Below are 23,779 nucleotides of genomic sequence, written 5' to 3' on the forward strand. Positions count from 1 at the left end.
ACAAAAAAAAGCTATCTTAGAATAACATGAAACAAGCATGATTAAAATTAAAAATGATCTGTGATGTGGGTTAGGTATTGAGCAAGGTTTCTGATATGATATAGTCTGTGGTGCAAGGGCGTGCGTTTAAAAAAAAAGAAATTATTCTATGAAAACTATGAACTACAAAAATATAATTTAAAAATAAAATCAGCATTGAAGAATACCTACAAAAATGCCTGTTATAATTAGACTTTATATTTTTACCTTTAGTAAGTCGTTTGGACTTATACGCCGTACGCACTAGATGCACGCCAATGTGCGTGCGCGCACGCAGATATTACGCGCGCTCTTGCACCGCGTAATTGTATGTAAAACTAGTTTATAATAAGTATAAATGACATATTTTGTGTACGATTTAGTGATGTTTTATAGAATTTAAAAATGTGTTTGATATATTGAATACTTGAGATTTCGTTTGCGTCATATTATTGCTTTAATAAAATATATTTGGCGGTTATTTTATTCTTTTAGAGACGTTGATGTTTTTTTTATTATTTTTGATTTTAATCGATGTAGATCGACTACGCATAAGTTTTATACGTACGTTATTAAGGCTCATTTTTTGTATTTTTGTCTGTTTGTGTAAAAATCGTCTATCATCACAAGAATTTATTAATTTTTAATATTCACTTGTATAGTACAACTATTTCATCATGGCGAGGAGTTACCCGCTATAAGCGAGACGGCGAAACGAGGTTTGAGTATTAGTACTCCGATTCATTTTGATCTAAGTGTAAACAAGGGACTATAATGCTACCAAATTTAAATGGCACGTATTAACCGTGCAATGGAGAAACAATGGAATATTCGGTCGGGTCTTTTGTGTGTATTAGGATCAAAATGAGTAACAGCGGAGTATGATGATGTATTCGGTACTTAGTAGTAAAGTTACTTATAAAATTCGTCTTTTATGTAAGTCATTCACAAAATTATTGTCGTGTATCGAAAATACCTCTTTATAGTGATCAAAAGGAATGTAAGGGTTTTTAGATTAATAATTGGAAAAAGTAAGTTTAAATGATGTTGATGTTTTGAATAGTATTTGACAAATTCTACATAGCACAGTTGACCTTTGTTCAGTTGGCTGTATCACAGTATAATTCATACAGTAGTGCAGCGAATGTAATAAAATAACTATAAAAGTATTTTCTGAAACTAACACTAAAAATATATATAAAAACTAGAAGAAACAAAAATATATTAGTGCGTTAGAGAACCTAATTGACTACCTTCGTAAGGGTGAACTCACTGGTGCGTCGCGTTGTGAACTGACCTTAAAGTTGTCCTTAAAACACATGTTGTGGCACTAGCCAAAGTACGAAATTATCTTCCGTATGAAAACTGACAAAAGTCACTCTTACATTTAAAATGAACTAACATTTTTATTGAATTCGCTTCACAACTGTATGAAAAGACTGTTAGAACACAAATACAATTTTATAAAAACCATTGTAAGCTGTTGGAGTTATAGTTGGGAACTGGTGTTCTTAAAATTAATGACTAAAAGTTATGTGGATGTAAATTATTCTGTATCTTACGCTGAAATGTTTGGAACTTAATGTTTTATAAGAGAACGCCAGTTAAATCAACTGACATAAAAATTTTATGACTATATAATTATATTTTTGTCATTACAAATGTTTACTGCCGCACTCAAGAGACGAATATTAATTACTTAACTCTAATTAAATGAAGATTTTGACATAAGCCCCATATATTATCTATCAAAGTCCTTATTAAATTAAGTTGATTATACTTCAATTTAATGACGAGTTTGATAGATCATCATTAGAATCTGAATGCGGCCGTTGCATTGATTTGGATGACACTTGCTTAAAAATATGATGTGTACTACTTTTAAGCATTTATTTTATGGCAAATAGTTAAGCCATGTTCATACTAATTTTCCAAAATGTCATGCTCTCTCTTTCAAAAGTGCGAGAGAGAGAATATAATCCACGATTAACTTCAACTGACACTGACGTTTGACACAAGGTCTCTCGGCCGCACACAAGAATTACTTAACTTTAATTTAATGAGCAGTTTAAAAAGAAATGTATGGATGGCAAAATTTTCATTAACTTGAAGTTATCATTCAAATTTATCTCCAACATTTAGTTCCAACATTACAGATTGGTTTATGCGATGGTTAGCGTACCGGACCTCTGTATGGCGTCGCCGTAGTGCATACAAAGTGAAACCAGAGATGAATATAAAGGTTATTCCTCTATACATGCTTTTTATTTCACCTTGCTTTACGTCTTCTAGAAGATTAGAAACGTATTGTGCTTAAGGTAAGACAATTAATATTGTCATAATAATTTACTATGATTTATGAACGTAAAGTAAAATTAATGGAGCGTATAAGTAAATATCTTTGTCTATTTCTGATTTGTTCTTAGGGCCAACCCACGCGTACCACAACCACACCATATCGCAACGACAAAATGTCGTCGAGCAGTGGTTACGTGTGAATGGTGTCGCTGCAGCTTTTTGTAGTTGCGTTGTGGTACCGTCAAAATGCCGACGTGGTTGCGTTGTCGCCAGTGGTTGCGATGTGGTTACGTACGAAAGTCAATGAAACGGAGGGGGGGGGGGGGGGGGGAAACAGTGCGCACCGTCATTGCATCGACGTAACGTTGTGGTTGCGATGTGGTCGGCCGTGGTTGCGATGTGGTCGGTATCACACAAGTGGTCGACAACGACTGCAAAATGTGGTACGTGTGAATGGTCCAGTTAATTTACAACACGAAATATGCGCCCGATCACGTGGTGTGGTTTTGGTTGTCGTGTGGTTGTGGTACGTGTGGTTGGCCCTTACGGTCAGTTCATGCTGTAACGGAGCGCATCGATGCAAGGAAATGCATTATTATTTATAAAGCATCTCAGCGTCTCACAACGTTGCAATGTGAATTGATCGCGTCAATTCAGACCGCAACGCGACTCGTAGATGTATTTCTAAATTTTTATTGAATTGACAGATTTGTAAGACGTGTCACGCAATTGAATTCTGACTGAATTGACCCGCGTTGCGGTCTGAATTGACCCTAAGTCTGTAATGGAAAAGAATTAGCTAGGTATCTATTTATATATTTACAAGTCTTAAAGTATAGTTTTCACAGAGCCAGTATTGGCTTGGTATATGCCGCGTGTGAACAGTTTGGCCTGGCTTGAAAAACTGTTCACACGCGGCATATACCAAGTCAATACTGGCTGCCAGTCTTATTATCAGCCAGTACTGGCTCTGTGAAAACTATACTTAAGTGCTGATTATGTTAACCAACCTCTTAAAAGAGCACATGGGCCTATGTTCGGCTATGGATCCATGCTACATACTTATAGAAGTATGGATCCATAGCCGAACATAGAACCATCTGCTCAGAGTTTGTATGGACTTGAATTATTATTAAGTATATAAGTATCTAAGTAAGGACTTACTTATATAATATTATAAATGCGAAAGTGTGTCTGTCTGTTACCTCTTCGCGCCCAAACCGCTGCACCGATTTTGCTGAAATTTGGTATGGAGATACTTTCAGTCCCGGGAATGGTTATAGGATACTTTCATCTCGGAAAAATGTACGGTTCTCGTGCGATAAACGAGTTTTGGCGCAACGGAGTTGCGGGCGTCATCTACTTAGTCCTACTAATATTATAAAGCCGAAAGTTTGTATGGACGTTTGTTAGTCTTTCACGCAAAAACTACTGAATGGATTTAAATGAAACTTTACAATAACACTAATTTGAAATCATCATTGAAATAACTGCCCTAACTAAATGTAATTACAAGGACTTGTTACAGTATTGAGGGCATATTTTAGGGCATTGTATAATAGTAATATCAAGTCGGTCGCGAGAAGGCGGGAATATTCCGAAATTCGTGTATTTTTAGCGCGAGGTCGGCGCTGTTTACATGTTCGCGTTCTTACGTTTAAACATTTCGTACGCTTTTAAAATTTTGGTTCAACAATCCGCTGAATTTGTCTGGCGGAGATTATCTGGGATTTGACTCTGCATATCATCATCATCAACAGGGTTTCAGGGTTAATGTTTTACGTACCTACTCTGTGACTCTAAAGTACATACTACTTACCTAGGTAAATCAAACGTTAAGAAAACGTGTTTAGAACTTTCATATCTAGTAAAAATATCCTATATTATAAGTTTTATTATGAAAAAAGCTACAGTCAGATTATGACGTCGCGAAGGAAGTTGCAAACATCTACCTACCTACTTAGTTCTTAGGATCTAGAAAAAAAACTGGCCAAGTGCGTGTCGGGCCACGCGCAATATAGGGTTCCGTAGTACCGCTAGTTTTTGAAAATTTTTGTATGGTCAATGTATATTTATAACCTGTTTTACACTACTAACAACATCATCTCAGTTACTTTCAAAGAAATTTTAACGAAAAGTTCCTTTATACTTCGCCGAATACATTTTTAGTTGATCGACTATTACTCAATAACTTATGAAGTCTTCTTAGCCGTGATAGTCTTCCTTTTAAATTCAGCATATTTCCTACTCCCGTGAATTTTATCACATTTCCAGAAGCAACCGTTTAGCTGGTAGAAGGGAGGGACACTGTACTCTTACGATTTTTTTCACTTTAAAACTTAATATTTCACAAACGGATCCCTAAATCGGAAAATGATTTATGAATACTCATAATATATTTACAAAACCTATCCAGCGACACCTCACATGATGGGGTGGACGCGAAAAAAAATTCATCCCCACTTGATGGGTAGGGAACCTTCCATTATAATATTTTTTTAAGATTTCATGTACCGTGTCGGCATCATTAATATGTGTATTCATGCCAAATTACAGCTTTGTAGGTCCTATAGTCTCTGAGCAAAACCGCGGACAGACAGACAGACAGGCGGACAGATGTACGGACAGACCGAAACTATAAGGGTTCCTTGTTGACTATGGAACCCTAAAACTTAGTCATACGAATCTTTTCGTTTTGCTTTTGATTCGCAATCGTTAATTATTCTCGGGCGAACAAGTTCGAAACAACATGTGAATCATAGTTATTATGAACGTCTATATTTAGTTTATCTGGCTATAATAAAGTAGCCAATCTTTATTTATAGTCTAGAAAATTCTGTGTGACTTTATTCTGACAAAGAAAATAGTTGATAGACTTTCCATTAGCTTTGTCCACACTGTGCCTTTTTCTGTTCGTCAAGGGCATGCGTTATAGCGCAGTCAACAGCGAACGTGAGGCATGCCCGCGACGCATGCCCTCTGACTGTATCCAAAACTTCAAAAATGACAATATTGGCGTTGCATTCCTTGACGCATTCAATTATTGAATGCGCCAATATGAAAGTTGATGACGAAAATTTCATCTTCAAAGTGCACAGCGTGGACATAGCTATTGGGTATTTTTAAAGCAAAACCTAGGTAAGAGTTTTTTTGGGTTGTTTTAACATAACTTTGTACATTATCTAATCAGACTAATTGAGGCGACATTTTGATTACACAAAACAATGATTGATGCTGAATGCAATTTAAGTTTACTAATAATTGTACGACAGATGTGCGACACTCAGCAGTTTCTTCAGTATTGAAGATTTTCTTAGGATATGGAAAGCCGGCTCGGCTGCGACCACGCTGCGACCATATTATAATATATATTATAATATAAACGCCTCCGTGGTCTAGTGGTATAGAGCGCGGCTCTTGACTCGGAGGTCGTGGGTTCGATTCCCGCATTGGAAACATGTTATTTCCAAGTTTGGTTAGGACAATGCAGGCTGATCACCTGATTGTCTGACAAGTAAGATGATCCATGCGTCGGATGGGCATGTAAAAAGTCGGTCCTGCGCCTGATCTCTCGCCAGTCGTGTCGGTGGTCCGTCCCACTGGGTTATGAGAGTAAAGGAATAGAGAGTGCTCTTGTGTACTGCGCACACACTTGGACACTATAAATTACTCCTGCGTAGCTGGCCTGGTTTGAATGAAACCGGCCACCGTCACCGAAACCGGTGTGGGAGTTATTATTATTATTATATTATAATATGTTGCGGCTTTTGCGAACTAGAAATATTTGTAGTTTGTAGAAGCTTTCTTTGTCTGAGCATTGTATTGGCTATAGGTTGAAGCCAAAGCTGGGTACTATAGTATGTAAATGCTAAATTGCAATTTAATGTCCTATCGTATAACCCGGGCAAACAAAGTTAGAAATAGAAATCATTTATTTGCTGAAATAAGGTACAATATGATGTTAAAGTTATGTGATCAAGCTTTCTTATTTTGCCTTTGGGTGGCGTGCAAATTTTATACAGTCTTTCAAGTTATAATTTATCTACAAATTACAATACTCATACTACTTATAATTTTATTTATCCTTTTATCTTATTATATTTTCAATTATCCTATTTCTAATACTTAAATAATTATTATAAAAACTTAGTACAATAATATGTCAATTTGTGCTTTTTTCTAACCAGTTGGACCACCATCAGCCAATGAATCCATTTCTCTGACAGTACAAACTACAAAGTTGCATTTAAAACACAAATAACAAACCCAACACTACCTGAGTATCCGACCTGCCTGTGAGTCAGCCTTGTCGGCCTGCCAACGGTTATTTCCACACAATATCGTTGTGATTATTACCGAGATAATGAGAACAGGTGCGAGGCTGCATTGAGACTGTGCGCCGCCGAATATCAGATTTCGGTAGTGCAAACATTATCGTTCTCAAATGAATGTACAATAGATAATTTGTCCGTGGGAGAGCCATGCTTCGGCACGAAGGCCACAGCCTCGCAGAAAATCGGCGTGAAACAGCGCTAGCGCTGTGTTTCGCCGAGTGAGTGAGTTTACTGGAGGCCCAATCCCCTACCCCCCTACAATGCGCAGGTTCGGCCCATATGGAATATTGTTCTTATCTCTGGGCAGGGGCGCCAAAATACCAACTGCTCCCTCTGGATCGTATCCAACGAAGGGCTGCTCGAATTGTTGACTGCCATAGTGTTTCAAACAGCTTGGACCCCCTGGAATTACGCCGAGATGTAGCTTCACTCTGCATCCTCTATCGGTTGTATCACGGGAAGTGCTCTGAGGAATTGTTCGGAATCATACCACCTGCAACTTTTCGCTATCGTCCCACGCGAAAAACATACCATCCTCATCACCTTGATGAGTGGCAGTCTTCCACAGTGCGTTTTTCGCGTAACTTTCTGCCGCGCACTGTAAATACGACCTGCAAACCTTCAAGAAAAGAGCGTATCCCCTCTTAAAAGGTCGGCAACGCACCTGCAGCTCTTCTGATGTTGCGAGTGTCCATGGGCGACGGTAGTTGCTTACCATCAGGTGACCCGTTTGCTCGTTTGCCCCCTTATTTAATAAAAAAAAAAGGATTAAACCATAAAGTTAATATACCTAGCGGAATAGAGCAACAATCTCGAGCTGTCAAACGAAACCAAACTTAGTTTTCATCTGTGTGAAAAATATGTGTACGTATACACTTACACAAGCATGATTGAAGCCAATTCTATGAGATTAAATTGTCAACGTGCGGCACGTGCCGACTGGACGTCAAAAAAAGAGTGCTGCTGTCATGTATCACACGTCTCTTTTTACCACGCAGTGTTACTGATATTGACATCTCTCTTGCTCAGGCCTTTGTTTCTCTATTCCGCTAGGTATATTAACTTTATGGATTAAACATAACATTAATGTGGATAAATAGTAAACTAGGAACTGAAGTGCGTACAAATAGGTCTGCTTATTACTTAACTATTCGTAAAAAATAAACGTGAAAAATAATGTAACTTAGGGTGAGGCCAAACGAGCGTAATTTTGTGAGTTGTGAGTCGCAGAATTTCGGTCGCGTAAATATTTTTTCATACAAAACATGAGTCACAAAATTACGCTCGTGTGAATCAAACAGGACTTTTGTATGAAACTGAATGCAGCAGAATTTCTGCCAGCCGAAATTCTGCGACTCACAACTCACAAATAACGCTCGTTTGGCTTCTGCGCCATTATTTATAAGTAGTTAGAACTAAATCCTATTAAGTAGGTATTATCAAAGGAAGATTGGGAACATCATCGTAAAAAAAAAGAATACGTTATTCCTTATTTTTTAAATTTTTGCTTTATTTTACCTTTACAAAGACTAAAATTTCAAACATTAAGTAGCAGATTCTTTACAAAGCATTGCTAGCAGAATCTGCGAATGAAACAACATTCCTAATGAAAATAAAGTTTCTGTAATTAGCTAGTGGAAATTTTGGCAAGCTGCAGGTTTCAATAGAGGTTAGTGTTTTAACGTTGCATTGGCAGTCACCTAATTTACGGTAACCTATTTTGAGCCGCAGTCACACAACTCCCAAATGTGCCGTTCTTAACACAATTATTGTGGAAATTTGTACAAAATGAAGCAGAATGTTAGCTAATTTGAAATATTTTTTTACTATTATGTAAAATATGCGAAAGTGTGTTTGTCTGTAACATCTCGCTGAACTGATTTTGTTAAAAGGAAGATTTTTTTCGGGACAAAAAGTTTTGTAAAAATGGCGGGATAGGCATAACGCCTAAACCAGTGGTTCTTAACCTTTCAGTCATGAAGGACCATTTTACCAAATGTTTGTCTAGCCGTGTGGTCGGCTAGACAAACATTTGGTAAAATGGTCCTTTCGGTTGGTTTACCTAAACCCGGTTGGTTTACCTAAACTATGGGTTGTTTGATAAAGAAAACAAGCACAACTTTATAACTAGCACTCTTTTTTTATTTGGCAAAAATCTGAAAATTACAGATTTTAATTTAATGTGATTTTTGTGACTGCATAGGATGGCTTCGCGGACCACTTGGAATGGCTCCAGGGACCACCGGTTAAGAACCACTGGCCTAAACCAAAGAAAGTAGTGTCAATACGTTAGTATTAATGCCATCCTGGCCATGCAATTTCATCCTGGACGTGATTTATAAACAGGTTTTTATCTTTTGATAACAACGAATTAAGCTTTTTAAACAATAATCTGCTATTTCCACTGATCTCCATTATACAAGTATGCTCGACCTATGATAGCCTTTGAAATGACAGCTATTTTTTGTGCCTATTTGAAGCGGAATCGGCGCCCCCAATGCGGCGGAAGAGAACTAAATCTGATGTAAAAATGACGTTTGAAAGTCGCCATATTGGCGCTGATAGCAGTAGTGGGAGTTCTTAGAACTAATACTAGTTTCTACAACCAATAGCGATTAAGCGGCCATTTGCAAGTTACGTCAGATTTAGTTCTCTTCCTCCGCATTGGGGGCGCTGATTCAGGTTCAAATAGGCACAATAAACATCTTGGTATCAATAGTCCAACGTTTTTTTTTTTTATGAAATAAGGGGGCAAACGAGCAAACGGGTCACCTGATGGAAAGCAACTTCCGTCGCCCATGGACACTCGCAGCATCAGAAGAGCTGCATGTGCGTTGCCGGCCTTTTAAGAGGGAATAGGGTAATAGGGGATGGTAGGGAAGGGAAGGGAATAGGGGAGGGTAGGAAAGGGAATAGGGTAGAGGATTGGGCCTCCGGCAAACTCACTCACTCGGCGAAACACAGCGCAAGCGCTCTTTCACGCCGGTTTTCTGTGAGAACGTGGTATTTATCCGGTCGAGCCGGCCCATTCGTGCCGAAGCATGGCTCTCCCACGTATGAGTATCTCGTACGTACTTGTTTAATGGAGGTCAGTGGCTATTTCTCTTTCATGTTTCAGCTTTTTGTTCTTGAACTATTTCTATGATACGGAAAGACTTTGAGAAATTACATTGTTTCATGAATAACAGCTGTTATTTCATCGTCAGTTAGTGTGAGTATGTTACTATGGTATCTGAAGCGTCCATTATATTTGATCAACTTGTATAGGAAGTAGGAAAGTTTTAACTTACCAGCTGCCTCAGATTTTTAGCTTGGAGTAAACATATTTTTGAGCATTTAGTTCTGAGAGTAGGTAGATTACGCATTTGAAGACTTAGTTCGAATTTGAACAATTTAAAACACATGAGCACTAATTTGTGCTTATTTTAAAACTGAAAGCTTATTCGAATGTGGAGTCTGTCACAAAAAATTACAGTATTGTTTTTAATAAAATTCTATTTTCATTAAAAAAATGTAGAGACTTGCTGTATGGTCTATGGATCGTTTATTGTTTCGCCATTTTCAATCCAATAGTAGTCATTTTCTTGTAAAAAAAAAAAAAAACATATATGCCTAGTAATTCGTACTAATTTGACATTTGTCAGTTTGACAGTTTTGACAATTCATTTGCTGAATTGATTGGAGACGAATTGCTAAATGTGACCATATTAGCCCCGCTGTACGATGTGTTGTATGTATGTTGATGTGTGTACAAATAGAGTGAAATGTGCTGGCGTTACGACTTACAACCTCATTACAGCGATTAATAAAAAGATGTACACTGTTAACAGTCGTTATCAGTGGCGGATTTACAAATTTGCCGCCTGTAGGCTATTCAATTTTTGCCGCCCCTATAACTGACCTTTGAAATTCAATACGTTAGTTTAACTTACAATCATATCCCACCAAAAACATTTTTTGAAAATGTTTGCTGAGACGACCACACAAGGTTTCACCCTGTGCGGTAGCGAAACGGCGAAGCCTTACAATATATTTACTGGTATGTAGAATTTGTTTAAGTTAGGGTCAGTAGAGTTAGGCCGTGTAGTTTCAGAAGCTTCTACATGGGATCTCATATCTTTTTCACAGGGTAAAAACCGTAAACCTTAAAATGTGGTCGTCTCGGCAATATTATACAAGAAATGTTTTTGTGTGGGATTTTTTATTTCTGTTAGATAAAAAATTGGGCTAAATTTGCCGCCCCTCTAAATCTGCCGCCCTAGGCTCCAGCCTACTTAGCCTATTGGTAAATCCGCCACTGGTCGTTATAGTCATACACTTAGATTAATGATTGGTCTCCGCGCGCGGCGCTTAGCGCTACCATCAATCATGAATCTGTGGTCATACATTATTTTGCCCTTCCTAAGCCACTTTGCTAACGTACCAGTCGAGTACAAAACCTTGTATAGTGTGGAATGTGGATCTTTTTCTAATAGGGCTGCCATCCGTCCGGATTTCCCCGGATTTGTCCTAGTTAGGTCCTAGGGGTGCGTCCGGCTGGGTTTTTGAAAAGTGTCCGGGTGAAATCCGGTTTTTGTTCAGAGAAATCCAACTTTTTAGCCAGGCAGCAATAAACGAAATACAGTACACGGTTTCTTGCATGGACTTGAGTTAGTCAGATTTTTACAAATTCTGTTGGAAAAGCAAAAATTGGCAAGACGTTATCGTAAATACCCACATTTCGGCCAAATGTCTGGGAACTTTGCCGTGGCTAACCGGCGAAGGCAATTTGGGTGTTGGCAGCCCTAGTTTCTAAGCACCCTCGATAACACTAATTGAGTTTAGAATACTCTGCATCTTACTAGTAGAAGAGTTTGAGTGCGTGTGAGACTATTAATAAGGTTTGCAAGCGGCACGGGATGTTCAGCGAAGGCCGCGGGTCGGCTCGGGGTCACGAATCACGATGGTGAGACATTCCGTAGGCGGACGAACTGAAATAAAAATCCCGCACTAGTGATGTGCAGACTCGTTACGATATTTCCCAAAAAAAAAGGAGGAAAAAAACCTCACACGCCGAAAATGTATGATGAAAATAGTTATTGTTTGCTTGGTTGTACGATGTAATGATGTCGTACAACCAAGTACATAAGCGACAAATGTTTCGCACTTATATACTAGGTGTAACGTAGGGTGTAACCTATTTAGTAATCTGTGGTGTTAGGTGTAACCTAAATAAGTATTAGATATCACTGATAGAAACTGAAGTAGACGTAGCTCTTTGAGCATTATGACTTCGTTTATACTTCATACTATGAAGTAAGTATATTAAAATTTTAACTTACTCTCCTACTTGTTATTTGCTCCTATGATGAACTGGTAAAATTACTAAGTTAGTGGATATTAGAGACCTTGTAAACAAATATGTAGAGCTTATTTATCTCTATTTCCTGTCTATGCCATAAATTACAGAGTTAACCTATACATAAATCATCAAGCCGTCCTGCCGTGCAGTCCTATAGAAATTATTTTTTTCTACGGAAGAATAGAGATGTTGTCAAAGGAACTCTGTTACATACTGCCGCACTCAGAGTGGAACATTAATTACTTGAATGTAATTAATTCAATATTTTGAGATAAACCTCATATATTATCTGTCAAACTCTTCATTTAATTGAAGGTTAATCATAACTTAATGTCTCTGAGTACGGCGGTTAGTCTTGCAAATCTATCAGTAGTCTTGAATCTGTTCATGCGAATCTGACTATTGTAAATTTCTGGCGTGGTCATGGCCTGCTTAAAGATATATAGTGGCAAATTTCGATGTCGATATAATGTGGGTGAGTCACATGCCTACTGGCCGCGGCGCTCACTGGCCGGGCGCCCGGCAGCGTATCCGAACGAACGACAACACGCGACCGTGTTTACGAACGTTACTTATTCCAAATTCAAATTTGTGAAGTGTGTAATATTGGATTCCATTTTCGAATAGGTGAGTTGACGGATTGTTTTTTTTGTGATGTGTAAAACTCGCGATGGATCCCTGAAATGATTGTCCGTGAATTTCCTTGAAAAAAATGGGAGAGTGACTGAAAGGAGAGAAAAAGTTTATTATAACATCTGCCATTTTTAAATAACCTCATTTTTGAGTAATTTGCTAATAAATTAATGAATTTTGCGTTAACAATTATTTTCCAATTGATAGTTTTTGTTAAACTCTACGTAGAGAACTAGCGACTAAGTTCTGTCAGTGCCTTTAAAACCTAAATAATCGCAACGTTTTTCTAGGTGTTCAGCTTTTTTTTTTATTTCTACCCTCTGACTGCGTAATGCGTATAAAATATTATATTTTATACTTCAGTTAGTTTTTTTAAAGCCTGTTTTAACTTTTTACTCCTGTAAGTTTACAATTCGTTATTTACAGCTTTTTCATACAGAGCTAGTAGCTCTAGTAACAAACGAAGCTAAGTATCTTAATATAATAGCGTAGAGTATGGAGTATTCAGCTTGCTTATATTTCTGCATGTTTTTCATTACAAGTTAAAATCTATTGCATTGTTTGTTTGTATAAATAAATAAAGAGATGCAAATATGCATCTAACTACTAACTTCATACGTAACGGCTTATTAATGCCTGGTTTCTTAGGTTTTCGTGGCTGGAGCTTATCAATTCAATAGCGTTATTTTTTGGTTAACTTGGACAGCCAATCAAATTAGCGTAATAATATGAGTACCTAGTTCTATTTCTAAAAAACTGACCAGGTTTTTTATTATTATGGTTATTGTTTTGTCAAATGGTCAAATAGATGACTAAAATGGTGTCGAACAGGTATCTTCTTCCAGTGGCTAGTAATTTGGTATTGGTCGTATCATTACAGTAATTAATGTAATCACGTCATGCTTGTATTTTTCGGGTTAAAAGTGGGTTATGACTTATGTGTGGTTTTGTTTAAAGCCATCATACCCGACAAAATCTAAAAACCTATATACTCCCATTTTTTAAATCCCCGACAAAAAAGAGGGATGGTATAAGTTTGACGGATCTGTCTGTTTGTCTATCTGTGTGTGTGTCTGTCTTTGGCATCGTAGCATCCAAACTGGTGGACCGATTTTGTTTTCAGACAGAAGAGTCGCAGAATTTCCGTCGCGTAAATATCTTTTCATACAAATCATGACTCACAAAATTACGCTCGTGTGAATCAAACAGGACTTTTGTATGAAACTGAATGCAGCAGAATTTCTGCCGGCCGAAATTCTGCGACTCACAACTCACAAATTGCGCTTCTTTGGCGTCACCCTTAACCCTTGAATGAGTCAGCGAGGGCAGTTGCACAGTTTGGCAATAGTTTTGTTTATTTCGCGCGTAGTGAGTAATACCTGAGTCAGGGTGCGGATTTAGATGCAATTTATAAGTAGACTTACGTCCACATGCAATGATTGATTGAAATGTGGGTGGAATATGCTTTATTATAATGTAATATATTATGCTACATGTACTTTAGGTCTTAGGACAGGGTTTCTCAAACTTTCGTCTCCACGAACCCCTGTTAAATTTCCAGGTAGAGCGAACCTCTTATTTATATTGAATGTGTGTTCACTGTGAAAGTAGCAGCGCGGAAAGAGCATTACTTATATTGAATGTGTGTTCTTTTTTGTGTTCTTTATTCATTTTTTTGTAATTTGTATGGGCAAGTGCCCCAGCGACTGAGTTTGCCCATGCAAAAGTTAAAAAAGTTACTCTTTTATCGTTGCTGTTTTCAGGGTGAACTCTATACAGGCGACAAATATACACACTAAAGTATTGTCACTTAGTTTTGTTACACCCTGTATATAAATATATAATACAGGAGCTTACGAGTTACGTATGTATAGAGTTTTTTATACGTGGGAGAGCCATGCTTCGGCACGAATGGGCCGGCTCGACCGGATAAATACCACGTTCTCACAGAAAACCGGCGTGAGTGAGTGAGTTTACCGGAGGCCCAATCCCCTACCCTATTCCCTTTCCTACCCTCCCTTATTCCCTTCCCTTCCCTACCCTCCCCTATTACCCTATTCCCTCTTAAAAGGCCGGCAACGCACCTGCAGCTCTTCTGATGCTGCGAGTGTCCATGGGCGACGGAAGTTGCTTTCCATCAGGTCACCCGTTTGCTCGTTTGCCCCCTTATTTAATAAAAAAACACTCTTTCCTCTTTCTCCCACTCACAATGAAAACCTTTCATATTAGTTTGTGACGTCAAATGCTGACTACTCGCTAGTCTAAATTACTTTGCGCTTTGCATTTGAAACTTGCTACACTAGAATTTTAATTAAAACAAACACATAAATGAAATTCTAATATAAAATTCAATCAAAATAAGTAAAAAGTTGTTATAAATCAGAGCTTTAACACTTTCATTAACTCGACTGTTATAACTTATAATAGTTTAGTGTTAGTTTTAGTATAATTATTATGTTAGTCCGTAAGGTATTTATCATAGTATGGGCCAAGAAGCCTAATATAAAATATTATATGGTAAAAAAAATATAATAATATTCGAGGTACAAAATTTCATACTATCGATACTAATAGTATAAATGCAAAAGTTTGTGTGTCTGTTTGTCTGTTTTGCTGACGGATTTTGCTGAAATTGGGTATGGATATACTTTGAATCCCGGTAAAACACACGATACTTTTCATCACGAAAAAATGTACGGTTCTCGGGCGATAAACGAATTTTGGCAAAAACACAAATGTTGCGGATACCAACTAAGTACTAAGTAATGACATTATAAATTAAGGTTTTGTGTCCCGATTCACCGTTTCTAAAATATAGTATTACTATTGTTTAAAGTACTTATATAGTTTTTTTAAATATATTTCCGTAATATAAAATATTTTTTTAATCTATATATCTATACATAGATTAAAAAAATGTATATCCTACTTCCTACTAATATTATAAAGGCGAAAGTTTGTTTGGATGTGTGAACGGATTTTAATGAAACTTTACAATAATATAGCTTATACATCAGAATAACACATAGGCTACAATTTTAACCGACTTTCAAAATGGGGGAGGTGTTATGTTCGTTTTCTTATGTTCAACGATTACTCCGCCGTTTGTTAACCGATTTTCAAAATTTTTCTTTTGGTATATAGGGTATCATCCCAATTTGGTATTATATTCACAAAAGTGGTGATCTGATGAAGGATGCATAAGTAATCGAGGGAACTCCTCAAAATTTATATGGAAATATGTGGTGACTTCGGTTTCGTGAGAAGTATTCTAAGCATATGCTACCAACAAGTAAAATTTTGCACCGAGGTATACCTGATATACCGTGGTTCGGAAGTTGCTGAGAGAACTCCTGATTCTTTATAGATACAAGTTTGGGAGTTTTTGCGTTGTTCTAAGAACGGAAAGCATATGCTACTATGCAAATTACATTCATGATCATCATCACTACCATATTACACCATACATCGTCCCATGGTTATGACTTAAGAGCCTATAATGACCCTGTTATTGTTACTTTTCATAGTCTTTTAGATCGAGACTCGAGTTTGTCAAGCGATAATTGAAAAAAATCTATACTTAATATTATAAAAGAGTATGTTTGCTCAGGAACTACTGGTCCGATTTAAAAACTCATTTCAGTGTTAGATAGCTAATTTATCGAGTAAGACTATTATAGGCTATATATTATCACGCTAAGACTAATACGACCGAAGAAACTCAGGAGAATGTGGGAAAAACGGGGGAAATATTAGAAATTACGAACTACTGGAGCAATTTTTATGGCAATATTTGGCACAGATATAGAGTAAACCAAGTGAAGGGAGTAGGGACATAAGAGCTATTTTTTATGGGAAATTGTACGGTTTCCGTAAAATTCCTAATTTACGCGGGCGAAGCCGCGCGGGACATCTAGTTACCTATATATAAAACTCAAAGGTGTCTGACTGACATGGTGATCTATCAACGCACAGCCCAAACCACTGGACGGATCGGGCTGAAATTTTGTATGCAGGTAGATGTTATGATAAAAAAAAAAAAAAAAAAAAAAAAAAAAAAAAAAAAAAAAAAAAAAAAAAGTAGATGTTATGATGAAGGCATCCGCTAAGAATGGATTTTGATAAATTCCAACCCCAAGGGGTTAAAATAGGGGATGAAAGTTTGTATATAATACTATAATACTTCTTAACGCGAGCGAAGCCGCGGGCAAAAGCTCGTATTATAATAACTTCGCTGTCCGGGAAGTTACCACGGGACCGAACTGACGTAATGAAGCGTCTTAAGAATGTACCATTATGTATGTCTGTCATCTGCACATGGTTCAATTTCTTAGTTCGTTCGTCAATGCATTTCCGTGATCACAGTTTAATAGTCAGGAAAAAGTGTTATTGCTCACGTTTAGGAATGTAAAGGCGCAGTTGGACTAAAATGATGTCTGGCTCCCAGCCACAACTATAATTATCGGTCAGAGCCAAATTCTGATCACACATGCCATCGGTGTCTGGTATATTGTCACGGATGAGAGATCCTCGTGTTATATAATCCGGGAGTTGACAGTATGATTAAAATTTTAAAATAATTATTAAATTTTATAGATTTATTGATAAAAAACTCAAAACAATACAAATATCGAAAAAATAATTACTGATTTATTTTATTTTACATTGAAAAAATTGGATTTATTAAGTGTAAGTCACGTGATTGGAAACGCCAATCTGAAGCAGTGACGTCATCGTTCAGTGTCAAACAAAATTGACAGTTGTTAGGTTAATCACTTTTGCTCTGTCTACGGTTGTTTTGTTTCATGAACGATGACGTCACACGTCACGTGACCATTATGCCGCGTTTTTGTGACATATTTTGAATTCAGTAGGTATTTAAAATAGCTTTGAACTCATTCTAGGGCATAATAATGAATAAAATATTAATTTACAGGTATTATTGTAAGCGCTTCAGTTGTTTACAATAATACCTGTAAATTAATATTTTTAAAAATTTGTCAACTCCCGGATTCCCACACTGAATACGGTATCTGTGGGCGGTTTTGTTGGAGCCACGTTGCGTACGGTACCTATCCGCACGAGTGATTTTTGTAGTGCCCAAGTGTAGGCGGTTTTATCTTTTTCTTTACCAGTACCAGTGAAATGGATAAACTAGCGAGAGATTAGGCGCAGCACCGATTATTACTTGCCCATCCAACAGACCTAATGTATGATCTTTTGTTTTATGTCTGATATCATCACGTTTTCAGGCTACAAGGTTGCACGGTTGCTGCAATGTGAGAATCAAACTTATGACCGATGCTCCGATAGTTATATCAAAATGACTAGACCATGGATGCTTCCAATATTATATTCTATAGAAGACGTTGAGAGCGTCCGTGGCCTAATGGGTAGACCTTTGGTTCGCACTCTTGGAGGGTGCAGGTTCGAACCCGAGTGGAGGCGTTACCCATGAGGCATTTTCTGATCTCAAGTACATAATACGGACGCTCGTAGGGTGAAGGAAAAAATATTGTGATGAAACCCGCACATAGTTGGTTCCAGGCTTATTGACTAGTTCTTTCCTCTGGACTATTCCGACTATGAAGCGAGAATGCCGTATGCGCTTGGGCAACCATACGGACATTTAAAGATCTTGTCCCAGGCACTGAGACCGACCGGACCGCGCTCCGCCTGTTGCCTACCGCTGGTCTAGGGCCTAGATTCCTGAAACTCGAGTTTCTAGTCTAAATCCTAGGCTGTGTGTGTTTCAAATATTAAATACCCTAAACACTAAACAGCAAAAGTTGGTTCCAAATATATTATAGAGAGAAATATAATTGACTTTAGGGGACTCATTGCAATGTCGCGAGGCGTTAATACGATGCATTTTACAATGAACCATTCAAAATTGGAACTGCCTCATAACGCGGTTGGCAAGTCTGGTAATTCAATGTGTATCTTCTTGTGAAGTATTAAAGTTCAGTTTTGAATGGCTCATTTAAATTGCATTCAATAATTGTAAGCTGTCGCTTGAGGGTCAATTCGGACCGCAACGCGACGCGGAGATACATTTCTAAATTTGTATGGATTTGACAGATTTGCAAGACGCTCACGAAATCTGTCAATTCAGTACAAATTTATAAATGCATCTACGGGTCGCGTTTCTGTCTGAATTGACCCTAACGCTGCGATGTGAACTGACCCTAATGTCTGGAGAACAGACAGGTGTTCTAATACTAATCCAGTTTATGATCTCATTGCAGTTGGCGAACGCAGCCATGGCTACTAACGGGTAAATATTGTTATTTATACTTATCTAAAATAGAAGACTATTTATATCTTTGCATGAAATATAAATCTGTGTTTATTGATTGCCAATTGCCATTAATGAAGACAAAAGTGGGTAGTTCTTAAAGGTTTTTTTTAAAGAAGGAAAACTACATTGTGCTATATAATTTCCCGAACGCCTGTTAAATTTTATTCCTTGCTTAAATACTGTTTTATAAATTATATATTCTTATTAGTATTCGTGAAAGAGACAGCATGATATCTTGACAAACAATAACAAGTATTTAACTTCCACATTGTAGTTGAGACTTATTAAAAAAAGTTAAACATTTTAGATTTTTTTAAAAATTAATGTTTGCATTGAGTTTTAGGACTTGCCTCGTTTGTAGCAATATCGAAAACTTAAAATATACCTTTTGACTCAGCTACTTACTCTTTCACAACTCCATATAATTAAAATTAATATAAATAAAGTCCAGTACAATGGTCGCTGCCGCCTACGCCAGCGATGTTGTCATCTCGTGGTTAAAAATAAAGTAAAATTTGGATGTGTTCCAGTTACGGACCTGCGCCTGGACACATCGGCAGAATACCTACCTTCGGCAAAACACAGGTCAATGTGAGTATTATATGTTGTATTTACAAACGAGCAGGCTATTCGCCTGATGGAGAGCAATTGATGTCCAAAATCCAATCTTTTATACTTAATCAAATTTGAAATCAAGTTTGTTTCTGATAGCTTGATTTCGTTTTATACGAGAATATTTTAATGCAATTTGTTGCATTTAAAAGTTAAAACTTTGTAATAAAGAATTATATTTTGGCACCGTCCTAGAGAAGCTAACAAGTTGGTATTACTGTTTCAGCCGATGGGCAGCGTGGAGCCTCCAGCATGTATCCAGAATGCCATGATGACCAAAGACAAGAAGCCGTTCACATATACCCCAGGTGGTCTGGATCTATCACAAATACGAACTCCAAGTATGGCTAGGAGGATGGCTCGACAGAAATCCTGGGAGGACCAGGAGCAAGCATATGGTGGTCAACACGGAGGTCCCAACTATCATCCGCAAGGAGGCCCAGGTGGTCTAGGTGCACCAGTAGGACCAGGAGGACCAGTTCCACCTCCTCCTCCCCCACCATCGATACCAGCACCGCCGCCGCCACCTCCTCTGGTTATTGAAGCGCCTAACAGCAAATCTCCAAAACCAGTGGCAGTCGGAGAAAGACCAGAAATCGTTATCCCAGAAAATCCTATAGGAATGTTGAGGAAAACCAACAGTCCTTATCATTGGGAAGCCGAGAAAGCCGATTTACAACGTATGGGTCCTGTACCGAAGTTTGTTGAGAAGGTTCCCAGTCCATTAACAGTCAAACTTCCCCAGAATCAGCCTCAGAATTATGCGAAACCATTCACAAATACGATACAGCAGAACCAATCTCCTGGTAGTCCCTTGTATAAACCAGAAGCATTATATGCACAGAATTCGCCACCTGTTGCACAGAACGGCACTCCTCCGACAAGAGATATTTTGGTTCGTCAAGATTCCCAATTCAATAAGAGTCCACAACCTTTTGCAAACCAATCTTCTGTAAGCAGTAACAGTCCTTATTCCCCGACGCCCAATAACCATTGGAGACAACCCGAAAAAAGGGACTCCGACCTAAACAATAATAGTCCACAATCACCTTATTCGAACCGAGGACCTTTCTCACCAAATGTTGCACAGACCCCTCCAAATTACCAGCAATCGCCTCCCACATCAGTATTCCATACTCTCCCACGCGTTGGTCAGCGAAATCAGGACAATTTTAATAATCAGAATAATTATGAGAGCCAGAAGCCTGAAATTCAAAGTCCTAACGTTAATCAATCTAACCCAGCACCATGGAGAACTAACACAATCAACAGATACCCACGGGAAAACCAGAATACGTACAATGAACCACCTGCTACCCAACAAACTTACAGTCCACCCTGGAAGCGCGAAAACCTAAAACAAGTGGACAACTTAAATGCTGAAAGACCTGAGGTTAAACCCGCTAACCAAGGTAGTCACCAACAAGAATATATTCCTCCTTGGGTGGCTGCACATGATAATAACAATAACAGAATCCAAAACAACGTAATACAAAACAACGTTACACCAAACAACGTAGCACAAAACAATAACGCACCATGGAGAGGACAGGAGCAAGCCAGAAACACCCCACCAACCTCACCACTAGAAAATCGTTATCAATCGTCTATTTCGATTCCAATAACTCCTAAGAAACAAACTAACCAACCTGATTACAATAACAACCCAGCAAATAGAGACAGTAGAGAAATCGTATACATAAATCAGGAGCCAGTTTACTACTGCCCCCCAGACAGCCCAAAAGCAATTCCTCCGTGGGTTAAGACTCAAAAAGAAAAAACAAAAACACCACCACCAGCTTGGTGCCAAAGGCCTCTTGAAGGTAGGAAAAGTTTACCTAGAGAACTGGTAACACCTCCCAGAGAAACCAACAACGAACCAGAGTGGGTGAAAAAGAGCAACGAAATGCAAAGAGGAGCTCGTGAAATAATAAGTCCACCGAAATACCAGCAGCCGGTACAACCGAATTGGTCTACCCTACCATCAGAGAACAGAAAGAGCGTGCCAAGAGATAACCAAGGTAGCAGAATCATTCCAATCCAAATGGAAGTTTCAAGTACCGAAACGAGAAATCATAACAAGCAAGCCAACGGCCAACCACAGATGAGAATAGTTATCGACATGCAACAGAACCCCAATGAGAACCACAACAGAACCCAGGCGCCTTATTCTCAACCGACGCAGCGCATAATGAGGGTGTTATCGCCCCAGCTCGTGAGGTTGGACGATCAGCCAGATCTTCCAAGCCTGAACCGGAACATACAGAACCAGGACAGTCAGCCAAAAACGAGAATTATACCAATACAAGTCGAAGGGAATGGAAACGGTGGAGCAAACAAAAGGTAATGTTAAAGTTTCTATGTTTAATTCAAAATTTGGAGCACTTCATACAAGAGTACAAGACACAATATATTGCCAAAAACCAACGAGTTGTGGCAGGCATATAAACGTTGAAATTATTACAATAATTATTATATACTTACATCTTGCACTTTACCTATGATTTTACATGGTGTATTTTGACAAAAAAATGCGAAAAAGCGGTTTAAAATTTCATAATATTACATCAAAGACTCTTACCAAAAGCAAACAAGGGCTATCAACTAGCAAAGAGACCAAACGCTTACAACTTTTATCCCAAAAGACATGTACAATGGGTTCTAAAGCAATATTTAAACTTTTCAGCTTCGGTGGTCGGTTCTAGGAGCTGTTTGCACTGTCCTAAGTAAACACTTTTCTTGCGTTACACTAAATGTACATGCTTATCATTACTTGGCTTACGCAGACGCGCGACTTGCAATCGCGACAGGTGGCTAACGACAGCAATAATTCCATAATTTTCATTTATTTGGTGCCTTACCATAATACAGCTGTCCTTAGTAAGTTAATATAGTCTACGAAGTCGTCGCTATATGCAACTTCGGCAGGATCCAAGATTTATGATTATTATAGACTAGCGCACAAATGAGCAACACCATTGCTGACATCAAGCTATTTCAGCGCATTTTCCGGTTTAAGAAAAGCCGTGCGTGACGCTTGCCCTCAGGGAGATTTAATAATCACTTATATTTAAATTCAGTAACTAGATTTTTTACATAAACTCTAAGTACATATTATTATTTTCTATCGTACCATTCATTAAATGATATCAAAGGATTTTCATGGTTGGATATCGCTGTCGATCCTGGCGACACAGGAGATACAGTGTTGGGAATGTGTGGTGGGCCAAAGCCCGTTAAAAAAAATCATTAAATGATCTTGGCTAAACAAAGCCCGTATAGATGTCGCCTGAAAAAGTCGCAGTCGCAAGCGAACTGCCCGTCTGCACGGAGCCTAATATATGCCTATCATTATACTTACCACTCTAATTTTGTCGAATCATCCATCACGCTTTTACCAGTAATTAGGCGCTAAAATTACATCGAAATTGGAGCTGTGAATTGTAACGCTTCGTGTTGTAATTACTACTTTGTTAAGGCTTTCGCCATTATTTTGATTAACGATTAGTATTGAATTTTACTGTGATGTTTTAGTTAAATATGTATTATAAAAGATTCTAAGCTTATCAAATTAAAATTACACATACACATCAAATTACATATGAAAATATACTAATACATGAATTTTTTGCTAATTTTAGTCTTTACAATAAAAATTTAATTCGCAATTGATGTTGTATAATAAACAATCTAGTTCGAAGTGAAAATAACAATAAAAAACAGAACTACTTTGTATAAAAAAATATCCCTTTAATTATAACGCTTTTGAAACTTTGAACATTTGTTTTGTCCTTGTCTAATACTTTACAAAAGTTGTTTAAAGAATACAAATAATTGTCATCACGCAGATTTTCGCTGTCCTAATTTTATAAGATTTTTTTATTATTTTTTTATTTCAATAGTTTTAGTCATCTTTGGGTTTTTTGCCCATATCCTTTTTCTGTCGCCTTTATAATAATTTGTTCGCGTACAAAGGTTATAGTTTACATCTTAATCTATTTTCTACATTTTAAACCCATTTTATTTAGAGTTACAACGTTTTACACTAACATCCAACTTCTTAACTCCCTCAACTAAGACACTACGTTGTACATTCCAGCGTCTACTACCACAAGTTCATCCAGGACGGACCTCCTCAGCAGTCCAAGTCGTTCAGGGTGCTGCAGGTGATCACCAACACGGGAGACGATGTCAGGTACATGGAGAGAAGGGGATACTCCGACTTATAATAGATACTTAAAT

At 37.8% G+C, this 23,779-nt stretch overlaps 1 protein-coding gene and 1 long non-coding RNA gene across 3 annotated transcripts; one reads left to right on the forward strand and one right to left on the reverse strand.

Annotated features, from left to right (window-relative positions):
- Positions 1-1,337: 1,337 nt before the first annotated feature.
- Positions 1,338-17,491, reverse strand: LOC121735958. The gene is made up of 3 exons (XR_006036947.1): positions 17,481-17,491; positions 14,810-14,815; positions 1,338-1,398 (listed from the first exon to the last, which is right to left on the reverse strand). It is a non-coding gene; the product is annotated as an uncharacterized LOC121735958 (long non-coding RNA).
- On the forward strand, positions 12,467-23,779 carry LOC121735956 (extensin-2). Of its 2 annotated transcripts, XM_042126965.1 has the most exons (6): positions 12,467-12,618; positions 18,873-18,901; positions 19,456-19,516; positions 19,764-21,880; positions 22,224-22,263; positions 23,637-23,779. In XM_042126965.1, the coding sequence occupies exons 2-5, from the start codon at positions 18,888-18,890 to the stop codon at positions 22,240-22,242; spliced, it is 2,211 nt and encodes a 736-aa protein (XP_041982899.1). In that variant the 5' UTR covers positions 12,467-12,618; positions 18,873-18,887; the 3' UTR covers positions 22,243-22,263; positions 23,637-23,779. The 2 variants fall into 2 exon arrangements, with proteins under 2 accessions (XP_041982899.1, XP_041982898.1); XM_042126964.1 differs by lacking the exon at positions 22,224-22,263.

Source organism: Aricia agestis, chromosome 18, assembly GCF_905147365.1.
Source record: "Aricia agestis chromosome 18, ilAriAges1.1, whole genome shotgun sequence".
Classification (NCBI taxonomy): domain Eukaryota; kingdom Metazoa; phylum Arthropoda; class Insecta; order Lepidoptera; family Lycaenidae; genus Aricia; species Aricia agestis.

What these genes read in the sequence shown, in the direction of transcription:
- LOC121735956 (XM_042126964.1), top strand. An exon ending in TCGGCAAAACACAGGTCAAT is followed by an intron (nt 19,517 to 19,763) that starts GTGAGTATTATA and finishes TTACTGTTTCAG; the next exon opens with CCGATGGGCAGCGTGGAGCC. An exon ending in AACGGTGGAGCAAACAAAAG is followed by an intron (nt 21,881 to 23,636) that starts GTAATGTTAAAG and finishes TGTACATTCCAG; the next exon opens with CGTCTACTACCACAAGTTCA.